At 34.5% G+C, this 12,588-nt stretch overlaps 1 protein-coding gene, 1 long non-coding RNA gene and 1 pseudogene across 2 annotated transcripts; 2 read left to right on the top strand and 1 right to left on the bottom strand.

The window, feature by feature from the left end:
* Positions 1 to 243: 243 nt before the first annotated feature.
* LOC132169661 (probable rhamnogalacturonate lyase B) lies at positions 244 to 5,490 on the bottom strand. The gene is made up of 15 exons (XM_059580657.1): positions 5,390 to 5,490; positions 5,010 to 5,076; positions 4,544 to 4,665; positions 4,390 to 4,446; positions 4,006 to 4,128; positions 3,789 to 3,908; positions 3,386 to 3,692; positions 2,922 to 3,077; positions 2,738 to 2,844; positions 2,517 to 2,607; positions 2,278 to 2,419; positions 1,601 to 1,754; positions 1,398 to 1,514; positions 1,145 to 1,271; positions 244 to 883 (listed from the first exon to the last, which is right to left on the bottom strand). Exons 1-15 carry the CDS (start codon positions 5,488 to 5,490, stop codon positions 644 to 646), a joined length of 2,031 nt encoding a protein of 676 aa, XP_059436640.1. The 3' UTR covers positions 244 to 643.
* Positions 5,491 to 6,058: 568 nt separating this feature from the next.
* Positions 6,059 to 7,607, top strand: LOC132171691 (uncharacterized). Its single transcript, XR_009439057.1, has 2 exons — positions 6,059 to 6,149; positions 6,956 to 7,607. It is a non-coding gene; the product is annotated as an uncharacterized LOC132171691 (long non-coding RNA).
* Positions 7,608 to 8,722: 1,115 nt separating this feature from the next.
* LOC132169660 (pentatricopeptide repeat-containing protein At4g19890-like) lies at positions 8,723 to 10,982 on the top strand (annotated as a pseudogene).
* Positions 10,983 to 12,588: the final 1,606 nt, after the last annotated feature.

Genomic DNA, 12,588 nt, shown 5'->3' with positions numbered 1-12,588 from the left:
GGTGTCCTCCTAACTGTGATGTGACTTTTAAAATCACCAATAGATTAAAAGTAAATAATGAAAATCTCAAATTTAACAATAATTTTAAAAGTCACATCACAGTTAGGAGGACACCAGGAAAACACTAGAAGAACACCTAGCATTTCCCATTCTAATATGTCTCCATTGGAGTATAAAAGTTCACTTAAATAAGCTTAATGACTAAAGCTAACTCTAATTTAATTGTCTTTCGGCCAAGCCCATTATTGAATTACAAAAAAAAAAAGGAAAAAAAAAATCTTAAAAGTTAATTACCACTAACTAATAGAACTCAAATGAAATTACACGACCCAATAAAATTTTCTTATACCAGACCCATATTAAATCACAAGGCTTCTTATGAATTCATTACAAATGATACGGAAATTAGGTATTTAAAAATGTAAAAGAAGGATGGGGACATATCTAAATTCATGGAATACTAGTATAACCACAAAAATTTCATTTCATTTTTGAACTAAGAAATCAAGTTTGATGCTTAATTAGCCGTAAAACACAGCAAATAAATTTGTTCTTATAGCTACATGCAATTGTACGTGATAACCATATGTGACTATATGTTCCCAAATGGGGAAGAAAGATCTAGAATCTTGTAAATTAATGATCAGGCTTCTGAAGGCCCTTCTAGACGAAGGTAGTCGTACATGACTCCTTGAAAATAGTTTTCACTTTTGGCCTGTCTAAGATAGATTGTGTTGTTTCCTTCATGGAGTAGATTGCCTTTTACATCAATGCTGTAAAGCCAATACAACCCATGGATTCCATGCCTTGCGATGGCGTTGTCCCTTCCAATAAATCCTGTTGAAAAGTGAGCAGGTTTGGCGCGTGCGTCGTTGAATCGAACCTTACAATCCAATCATCAAATCATAAGCAAAATATTAACCAAAAAAAAAAGTTATCTCATTTGATGAACTCAGTAAAGCCATCGGATCCAAAACAAAGATAGCCCCACATGAAAGTAGGAACAAACCCAATCTGTTCTGACAGTTGTTCAATCACCTGTCAGAGCAAGTAGAGCCTATTCCCTACTTTCACATGGATTGCCTTATATATTATAGTGCAACAGGAAAACTTATTGTACTAGATCGAGATCGAAGTTTTGTACCTGTACTACTGCATAATGGGCTGATGCCAAGGCTAATTGGAATGTATAATTGACGTTCTTGTTCACATTAACAAGTTCAAATTTGATCTGCCATGTTGTTGATTCACATGTCCCATTATTTATATTCCTGTAATGCATTATTAGAACCAAAAATTATTATAAAGGAAATAAAGAAGGGCATGCCCACTAGGGTTAGCTTAATGGTCGACTTGTTTTGGTTAATATCACAAGATCGATTGACAAATGTATATACCTGTTAAGATGAGCAAAGAACCAATCTTTACGATAATCGCTAACATTAATGGTGTAGACAAGATCTTGGTCATGATATAAATCTGTATATCGATCCCACAAACCATACTGCCTGAACCTGCAAATATAAATTATTCAAAACTAAGCAATAAAATTTAATTAAGATTGCAGCAACAATTTGTGATATTAATGCACGTGACTAACTTTTCTGAGTGGTTGTACAATCGGTTAGTGAGCGTTGGATATGGGTCTGGTACATAGAACTCTGCAGCAGTGCGATCAGGGATGCCAATTTCCCATAGGGTTGGACCATGTCTCGGAGGCGCATAGACAATGGCTCCCAATTTGACTTCCAAACCTGCATTGGATATCAATAATTCTATATCAATCACTAAGTTGCATGGAAAGCTAGTACACTTCTCTCTTGATTAAGTCAAATTAGTTAGTATTTGGTGTAATATATTCTATGACAATATTTAAAGCATGAACCATACGCCACATGTGATTTAACGATGTGACCCACCCAAATAAGGCAACTTTATTTAGTGAACTATTATATTATTATCATACAACTTGATGATTTGTCAATGAAAATTAGTCATTGGTTGAGCACTTGTAAAATGTTTGGGATTCTATGTATTTTACGACAATCTCTTTTCAAACTAATGTGACAACTCATATGTTGCTTAACCATTTAATGATGTATGGACTATTAATTCAGCTTGAAAATAATTTGTAGTAAAAGCTATATTATCCTTGAAATTTTACTATAATATTATGGACTCATTTTCTTATAGTAAAAAAAAGTTGACATGTCTATTGAGTTATGATTTGGTCTTTTAAGTAAACAATATATAACACATGCTCATTTATATGCTTACCTGGTTTAATAGTAATCATGGTGTCATATTTGTAATCCCCAATAACACCAGGGACCCATGCATACAAATTATAGCACCCGGGTCTGATGTTTTTAATCACGAAATGTCCCTCATCGTCAGCTTGGGTCCAGAATTGATACCCCTAAAAGAAATAAACAAAGAAACAAAATTTATAGCTAATTAGTGCATGATCAACATTCATAATTAATTGAAAGTGTAATTATGTAGGAGAAAAATACCTTGCTTTCTCTTTGCCACGACCCTACCTCTCCAGGAGCTGCCAAACCAACATAAGCAGATCGCCCCCGAATTAAGCTCTTACTGATATACCTGCAAGACACGTGGCCCTTTTATTTTGAACAAGTGTTTCAATACCAAAGAATCTAGATTCAACTAGAACTAAATAGAAGCTTAAGCCATCTAACATAAAAAATTATGTGCAAGTAGAGATGGGACATACTGGTCACTAACTAGCAGTTGACCCGCAACAGTTCCACGTTGATCAACAGAAGGGAAATCTCTTGACTCAGTGAAATTATATGGCCAGCTATCAACCTCATGCAACATCTAAATAAAAATCAATTGTGAGTTATTTCAAAATTTAGTTAAGATTCAGAGAAAAGAGTGCCTCAACTTAAACATACCTTCTCCTTAGCGTCTACCCAAAGTTTTTGGTAATCATTTTGATGAGAAACAGAATTTATATAGACAAATATAGGTCCAAAGACCTTTTTCCACGGCTCTCCATCTTTGAATTTCATCTCAAGGTCCATTCCCGAATAGTGTGCACTCATAAACACCTAAATATGAATAACCAAATTAGAAAGTTGACTATTCTATTAATTATAAAAGAAAAAAGAAAAAAAAAAATTATGGACGCCTAATGTTTTTACTGCAAATAGAGTTTTTGCTTAATTTTGAATGTTGTTAGGAGTATTACAATATTTACCATAAGTCCGTTAAAAAATCAACGTGAAAGTATTTGTTTAAACTTTAAAGAGTAATCATATTTAGTAGATTATTATGACTATCATATAACTTGACGATGTAGTAGTGAAAATAAGTCATTGAATTAGCACTTATTTGGCGTATGGATAGGTGGACTTACACAGAGGGCAGTGGGGCCGACATGAGAGGTGAGTTCTTGCTTGGTGGGCCCACCTGAACGAAACTCTTCAGAGGGTGTTATGATCCAGAATCCAACAGGTGGGTCAAGGGATATCCACCCATGAACTTTGGTGTCTTTTACATCCGACGAGTACTGGTACTTGTCATCCACTTCTCCTCTAATTGTAGGATTGGTTGCATTTGTCAAAAGAACTGCCTCTGGGTAGGCAAGGGCGTGACTCTTTTCCCGGTCCTTTTGCGTTGGCATGATCCTCTGCTTATCATCTGATAGTGCCATGTAGTGAAACCTGATCATTAATTTTCAAATATAATGATTATAATTATTCACTTTGATATTCAATTTATTTTGTATAAAATTAAATGAACATCTTTTATTTACTCACTTGTCCTTTTTGAGCTTGTAAGCAGCCCTAATATAACCCAAATCCACCTTGGGCCATCCTTTAAGACGCTCAAATATTGAGTATGTATAATATCCCGAAGTGCCGCGACGAAATATGTACCTACAAAATTAAATATATATGTAATTTCATATTAGAATTACCACTAGTTAATTAGTTCCAAAATTAATGAAAGGAAAAGACTTAATTGCATATGTACCTTTTGTCTACGTTTAAGGGAACACTTCCACTTTCATGGGACGAAACCTTCCATGTCCGAGTAAATGAAAGTTCTACTTGGTCCTTGTTGTTGGTTATAATCCTAAATTTTGTTCCTGCTATTCTGCAAATAATTCATATACATATATTAGCTTGGGAAAAATGTATATTTTTTTTATGTAGATCCTACAAATTCATGCGAGTAATTAATGCACTATTTTATCTCACTTATCTCACATCTGTTGATGTGAGATATAACGTGACGTGTTTTAATTAACTTTACATGTCAGCTACTTAAAATACATTATATCAACTTAATTATAATGTGAAGTAGGTGTAATAAATGATTGAGTATAAATAGCAGTATTAGATAATTGATTTTTACCTCTCAACGGCACCCTTAGGACCTTGATCTGGCTGATTCCAAGCTACATCCCAATAACTAGGATAGAAGAAAGAATAATATATAAGGGAAAATCTAAAAGCAAGAATATTTAATCAGGCGATCAAATTTAAAAGCAAGTGATATATATACGTACCCCCTGTTTTCTCTTTTATTATGATCCTCAAGTAAATTAGTGATACCATTATACTCTATTTGCAACACATCACCGTCCGGTCTCGACAATATGACACGCACGATGCCATTATCCACCACTACCTGAGAATGTAATTAATGTTTAGAGATATTTATAATAACATTTTAGGATTGAGAAAAAAAAAATGTAAATTCGATTGCTTTTATAAAAATAAATGTACAATAGAAAATCTTGTAATTTTCTAAATTATGGGATTTAGATGATTTGAATTAGGGTTAAATACCTTATTCACCCATATGGTTTAACTTTTTTATTTTTTATCCTTTAGATACCTTTTGTGATAAAAAATAAGTCATAAGGGACAAAATAAAAAAGTTAAACCATCGGTGTAAATAAGGTATTTAACCTTTTGAATTATTGAATTATTATTTTATATATATAGTGTGGTAGCCATTAATGTATTTACCTGATGGTGGTGGGTATGCAACTTGACATCACTAAATTCTTGGTCTTTGACTTCCAATAGAATTTTCCTGCATTATATATAAAAAATAAATTGTCAAACAAAAGTATCCCTCAATTTAATTAATTATTATAAAAAAAAAAAGAAAAAAAAAAAAAGAAAGAGAAAGAGAAAGGTTAATATATAACTCAATAATATGTACGTGTAGTATATGCATGCATGAGAGAGCTAGAGTGTGTACATGTGGTTTTCTTGTCATAGAAATTTAAAAATTCTTACTTAATTAAAGAGTAGGCAAAAGAAGACAGCAAAACCAAAATATATATATATATATATATATGAAAAGAAGACAACAAATTAAGGATCGATGAGGAAGAATTAACCTTGGGATCTTGATAGAACTATCAATTGGGATCTTTATAAGGAAGAAGCAAACCACCAAACTCAATCCAACAAGCGAAGATATTCGTCTCCAATTCTCCATTCTTTCTTTACCTTAAAATCAATCAATTTCACAAAACAAGTACGAGAGATATTATTTTATGATCTTAGAATATATATATACAGTGGAGGAATTCAAGAATCCAAGCTATAGTTGAAGTAGTTAAACTAGCTATACTTGAACTTTATTTCCTAATCATGATAGTAAACGAGTTTAAGAATCCAAACAACACATAAACTCTATCATCTAATCTACAATTTTATTTATTTGCATTATTTTTTATGTAATTAGCTTTTGTACTGATACGACGTCACATTACCTATATATATATATATATATATAGGCTAAATGATGCAATTAATGCCGCCAGTTGATGTCTGTTTTTTTTTTTTTTTTTTCCATGTCTTTTATACTTAGTTGAAGTCTGTTCAATCGTACAAACACATTTGATTAAGACTATTCAAACAAATGTCGGCCCGACCCAAACTGGAGGACCACGTTCGATTTTAGTGGGCTTTCGGGTCAGGGGGTCCAAATTAAAGCTCAATATTCATTAAGCCCACGAAAGTGTATTTCTCCCTCTCACTCTCGGTCTATCATTTCTGCAGCGTGTCGATTTCTTTCTTTGATTCCTGGTAGATGATGGGGTTGGCGAGAAATGTGCTTTGAGTCCTCCGTCACAGCTCCACCATTGCTGACCGGTGAGTTCTGTCAATAAGCCTTTAACTTCCATTTTTTTTTTCGCATATTCTATCTGTTCTTTTGCCATAGCTGCGCATTTGGTATGTTTTGCTTTCTGCCTTTAATATTTATTCTCTCTTTATACACAGTATTGGACCCTTCGGTCTTTCATTACATCTGGATGAAATTTATATGTTTTCCTATCTGGGTTTGCATTTGTGTTATTAAATTTCCATTTTTCTAGCGGGCTCACTTCCCATGTACCTTTTAACAAATTTTATTTCCTATTTGAGCTTTGAAGACGGTAGAGATGCTGATTATTGTATGTTTTACTTTCTTGGGTACGTCATACGTAATCAAATGTTGTTGGCTTCCCGCTTCCTTTTAAGTGTCTACGTAATGATTTTCATTTTCACAGCTCGTATTGGTGTCGTCTCTGAGAGCATGAAGCTATTCTGTGTAGGAAGAGCTTGTAGTTTCTCTCATGTGCTCTTCATTTGGGTCCTTATGTTCTTTAACTTCTTAGATTTTACATTTGGATTAAGTTTTTATGAGTCCGTATTTGTTTTTGCCCATTTTATTAGGTTTTTTTTGTGGATTAAATGGATTTGTTTTAGTTCTATATTGTTGTTGTCCATTTGTTTTATATTTGTTAATTTAGTGTGTAACAGTCATCATGTTTCTTTACTGTATAATTTGTTGGCATAATTCAAAAGTATCCTCTGATAGACTTGATTGCTCAATTTAAAATTTGAACCTCGTAATTTGTTGGAGTTCCATAACTATAAGATTGTTTTTTTCTAAGTCGTCATTGAATATTATGTAGGAGAGTTGAAAGATGGAAAGGGCCAGACTGGATTTAAGATTTCATCACTCGGGATCAACACAATCGGAGGAATCAGCTCTAGATTTGGAAAGGAACTACTGCATTCATCCTAATCTACCTTTATCATGTCCATTACCGCCTTCAACCATTTGTGTCAGGTGCTCAGCATTCCGAGAGCAGTGCTGCCTACTCCTGGCGTACTTCAAGTTGATTAAATGATGTGGTAGAAGAAGATAAGGCAAACTACTTTGGAAACCTTCAAAAGGGGGTGCTGCCTGAAACTCTGGGGCGGTTGCCAACAGGGCAAGCAAGCTACCACTTTGCTTGAGTTAATGACCGTTAGAGCATTTCACAGCAAGATCTTGCGCCGAGTCAGTCTTGGCACTGCAACTGGGTTTCAAATTCGAAAGGGTGGACTGACATATATTCCTGCTATTCTTGCCTTTGTTGCCGGTAAAGTTCACAGGCAATGGCTCAACCACGTCCAATGTCTACCTGCTGTCCTTGAGGTGGGAAACTTTGGTACCATTGGCTTTGCTTTGGGTTTTTACATGTCTTTATATGATCTCGTTGTATGTTTTTTGAATAAAGATTTAAACAGAACTACATTATGCTCAACCCCTTCAGAAGTCCATATCGTCCTTTCTCTGCACATTATCCGCACAAGACACAATGGAATTGCATTTATGAGTTGACCTTGATAGTTTGAATTTTATGGTTCACTTTCCTGATAGATTTAAATCCCTTTGATTCTCTCCTTATTTATGTAAAATCCCCCAATTCTCTCCCTAACAGCTATATCACTCCACTATAAAATCAAGTGCACTGATTAATAGGAAGGAAGGAAATACTTCCTCTCAAAGTTGTTCACTTTGGAAGAGGAAGTATTTTCCTTGTTTGCTATTAATTAGTGTACATGATTTTATAGAGGAGTGATATAGCTATTAGGGAGAGAATTAGGGGTAGCTCAATTAGCTGGGGACCACGCTTCATGAAGTGGAGGTCACGAGCTTGAATTTCTGATTAAAAAAAAAAAAAAAAAAAAACCCTTTCACAAATTATACCCTACCGACCTACACAGTAAAAGGTGATCTACTAACTAAACTAGTAGCTGCAACACATACAACTGCAATACACTATGCATATTCCTCTCTTACGTAAACTGTCCACAGTCGAAATTCTTCCCCATGCACAGCCCTTCAACATAGATCCATATATACTCTACCAAGGAAATCCAGTGGCACCTTTTCCTTTGCTTATAATCTTCCTCATAGGTTTGTTTAGAATTATTTATAATGTTTTGAATCCTAGATTAATTTGATTGGTTGTCACCTACTATTTAGGTCCAAATAACCACCTTTCGGAAATTCTACAGACATCATTGAAAGACATTAAATATCTAAAGTGGTTGAAAAATATAAAAAGTATGAGTAATGCTACACACACTTCCACATATACACTCTGTTAGGTAGCTTTTACAACCAGCATTGGATTTAAATCCAATAAAGTTCTATTCCAAATCTAATAGTGATTTTAAAAGCCTCCTGAGGAAGTGTGGAAATGAGTGTGGGAAAGTGAGAGTGTGTAGCATTACTAAAAAAGTATTGCTTCTTCCAATTTCCAGATTTATAAAAATGAAACTGGATGCTCAGATATTCAATTTTTTGTGAGATTTCAAGCTTGCTATGCTGTGGACTGATCTCTTTTTTTTACTTTGGAAGTTGAAGTACCTTTTTGATATTTGTGGCAGGGCCTGGAGGTGTATGATGTGCCATACCAATCCCCATTTCTTTCTTCAAAAACCCTTTTAGGGCACTATGTTCCTACCACCATGATCATGACCCTGGCACCACTCCAGCACTTCCCACTTCTTCATCGCCATCATTATCCGCACAATCCAATTCTCTTGTCAGAGTAATCTGTTCATTGGTCTGTGACTCTTTCTACCACCAACATGTGAGAATATCGCCTCCCAAGCTCAATCTTCTGCAGGATGCCGATTTGTTGACACAAGAACAGGCCATTACAGCCGTTGCTTCACTAGCCGCTGAGGCAGGGTCAATGGTGGCATTGAGTTTCTTTTACTAGGTAATTGGATTTGCCAAGTTTTGCCATTTTATGCGGCTTTATATAGTATGCGCCACATCATTGATTGGTAATGGGAATATGTGAGGGCTCATGAAGTGATGCAGTGTATGGTATGGTGTTTCGCTGAGATTGGGAGGTTAAGGGAGGCAGTTGACATGGCTATTGCGATGCAAAATCAAGGTTTGGCACCAAGTACTTGCACTTTAAATTGTGTGATTCACATTGGGTGTGTAATAGGTCTGGTTGAATATGTCGAGAACATGTTCAAGGAAATGTGTGTGAGAGGGGTGTCTCCTGATCATTGCAGTTATAAGTTGATGGTTATTGGTTATTGTAGGATGGGCAGAATTTTGGAAGCAGATAGGTGGTTGAGTGAAATGCTTAAGAGAGGCTTTGTTCTAGATAATGCAACTTTTACTTTAGTTATCAGTGCATTTTCTTAGAAGGGTTTTGTGAATAGAGCTTGTTGGTATTTTGATAAGATGATTGAGATGGGTTTGATACCAATTGTGATTAATTTTACGTCCTTGATTCATGGGTTGTGCAAGAGGGGCAGCATTAAGCAAGCATTTGATATGTTGGAGGAAATGGTTAGGGAAGGTTGGAAACCAAATGTGTATACTCATACAGCATTGATTGATGGGCTCTCCAAGAAGGGATGGACTGAGAAGGCTTTTACACTATTTCTGAAAGTTGTCCGGAGTGACAATTACAAGCCAAATGTTCATACATATACAACCATGATTAGTGGGTATTGCAAAGAGCGCAAGTTCAACCGTGCTGGGATGTTATTAACCAGAATGAAAGAACAGGGATTGGTCCCCAACACTAACACATATACTACTCTCATTGATGGGCACTGTAAAGCAGGTACTTTCGGAAGAGCGTATGAGTTGATTAAAGTAATGAATAGTGAAGGTTTCACACCTAATATCTGTACATATAATGCAATTATTGATGGCCTTCTCAAAAGAGGAAGGGTCCATGAGGCTTATAAATTGCTTAAGAAGGGTTTTCGTTGTGGATTGTGAGCGGATAGAGTCATGTATCCTATCCTCATATCTTAGCACTGTAAACGGGCGGATACCATGCACACCTTGGTGTTTTTCAACAAGATGGTCAATGGTGGCATTCAAACCACATTGATTGCTGCCTTTTGTAGGCAAAAGAGATTGAAAGAGAGTGAGAAGCTTTTTGAAGAAGTTGTAATGCTAGGCCTAGTTTCAACTAAGCGGATGTATACATCCATGATATGTGGGTACTGTAGGGTTGGAAATGTTAACTCGGCTGTAAAGTGTTTTCATAGGACGAACGATCATGGCTGTACACCGGACAATATTACATATGGTGCTCTTATAAGTGGGTTTTGCAAACGGTCTAAGTTGGATGACGCCCACCGGTTAAATGACACCATGATAGACAAGGGGCTATCCCCATGTGAAGTTACTCTGCTGACCTTGGCTTATGAGTATTGCAAAATAGACGATTCTGCTACTGCCATGATCATATTAGAAAGGCTAGACAAAAGGCTCTGGATCTAGATGGTTAAGACCTTGGTCAGGAAGCTTTGTAGTGAGGGGAAAGTGGGCATCGCAGCATTGTTCTTTTATAGATTATTAAGGACCGTAATGCGGATCGTGTGACTTTGGCAACATTCATGACTGCATGCTACGAGAGCAACAACTATGCTCTTGTTTCTAATTTGTCCGAGGGGATCTCTAAAGGAACTGCGTACTGATCCGATGGTAGGCCTAGCTATTTTGGCGGTTCTTTTCATCTACTTGTATTCAATGAGTTGATATTATTTTCATACATAGTATCAAGATATTTTAATCCATCTTATAGGTTGCTCCCCATGACTCGGCAACAAAGCTGAAACACATTCGATTTCATAAATTAAACCTTGGTAGGTCATTTTTTAACTAATCCTAAGACTTGGTTAAATTAGGTGATGATTTTAATAATAATAATAATAATAATAATAATAATTAGGTGATGACTTAGAATGTGTCATTTACCTTAAGATGCAATGTATTTTGGAATGTCAAAGTTCACATGCACAATTTAGCTCCTGATTTATTGTTAAATATTTTTGTGTGATTATGACACTTATGAAATTTTATTTTGGAATGTGAATTGGACATTACCGTCCTCTATAATTCGTAGGTTATTTTACAAAGGATATAAATTTCTTACAAAGTGGATCGTAGGAATTTCTCGAACTAGTATATAAAAATGTCATGTTTTCCTTGAGCATACAAGAAGAATATGTAATTTTTTCTTTTTTTTAGTTAATTTCTATTAAAAAGCAAGCAGAATTTTTTTAGAGATTGGTTGAAAGAATTTTCCTGAAATCCATTTTACAAAATGTGATCAATGGGCTCATAATTGTTAGGATAATAATACATAATTTTACAATCTACTATTTTTTTTTTTATTTTTTTTTTTTCACTTAAGTTTTTGAGTTATATGTTTTGAGAGTATATGTACAAAGTGATACAAAGGACTGCCAAAATTTTATTAATTTTTTTTAGACATATGTCCTATCATTGATTCTTTTAGGTGGATTAGGATTCCCTAAAATTCTTATTCATACATATATCTAGAAGACATTTTATATGAAACCTGCTACATGTACATCTCTTTAATTTATATAACTATGAGTTTTGTGATCATGAAAGGCTAAAACTTTCAACTAAGGTTGAAGATGAAGCCTCGACATTGATAAACATTCATGTTCTTGTTGTTTTATGTATACAATTCGATGTTTAATCAAATTGTTGTTCAAAATCAATTCAATTGCATTGATTAATTTCATTTGATGGAATGTTGTGTCTTTTATTCATGCAAATTTTATATTCGTTGGGTTTCATCCTCGGATACATTGAATGATTTGACTGAGACTTATATCCATTGTGATTCCCGGATACAGTAGATGATTTGATCTCAATTGGATATTCGTTGTGATTCATTTTACGGATGGATTCATCGAATGATTTAATATGTGTGTTTAGGAATTTTGAACAATGTAGAAAACTTATTGTTTGTCGATTGTATGCATAAAATGCAAGAATATGTTGTTTAATTTGGCGAAGTGGATTTGGAAAACCTTAGTACTTTTCTATTAATTGTTGTTAAATCATTTTGTTTATTTTAGTTTGCACGACACAAATTGAAATTGCGGAATTCGGTTGAATTAGGATTAGTTTAAATTAGAAAGTTCATTTTTGCAAACACAATTCCCTGTGGATCGACCTCGCACTTGCACACACTTTACTGCACACGACTCGTGGGCTTGCGAGTACAATTAAATTTGTACCTCAAATTTTGTCGTCGTTGCCGGGAAATTGTTGATTTATGAAAATTGATTTTTTATTTGAATTAATTTTATTTTTCTACTAGTTTAGGTAGATTTTTGTTTCATTTTCTTTTTGCAATTTTTGTTTATTTTTATTTGGTTCTATTTTGTTTCATCTAACATAAAAAATAAAATAAAAAAAAAAAGAAAAAAAAAAAGAAAAGAGAAAGAAATTGTTTTTGAGTTT

Source organism: Corylus avellana, chromosome ca2 (genome assembly GCF_901000735.1).
Source record: "Corylus avellana chromosome ca2, CavTom2PMs-1.0".
Lineage (NCBI taxonomy): Eukaryota > Viridiplantae > Streptophyta > Magnoliopsida > Fagales > Betulaceae > Corylus > Corylus avellana.
This window is presented reverse-complemented; position numbering and strand designations above follow the sequence as displayed.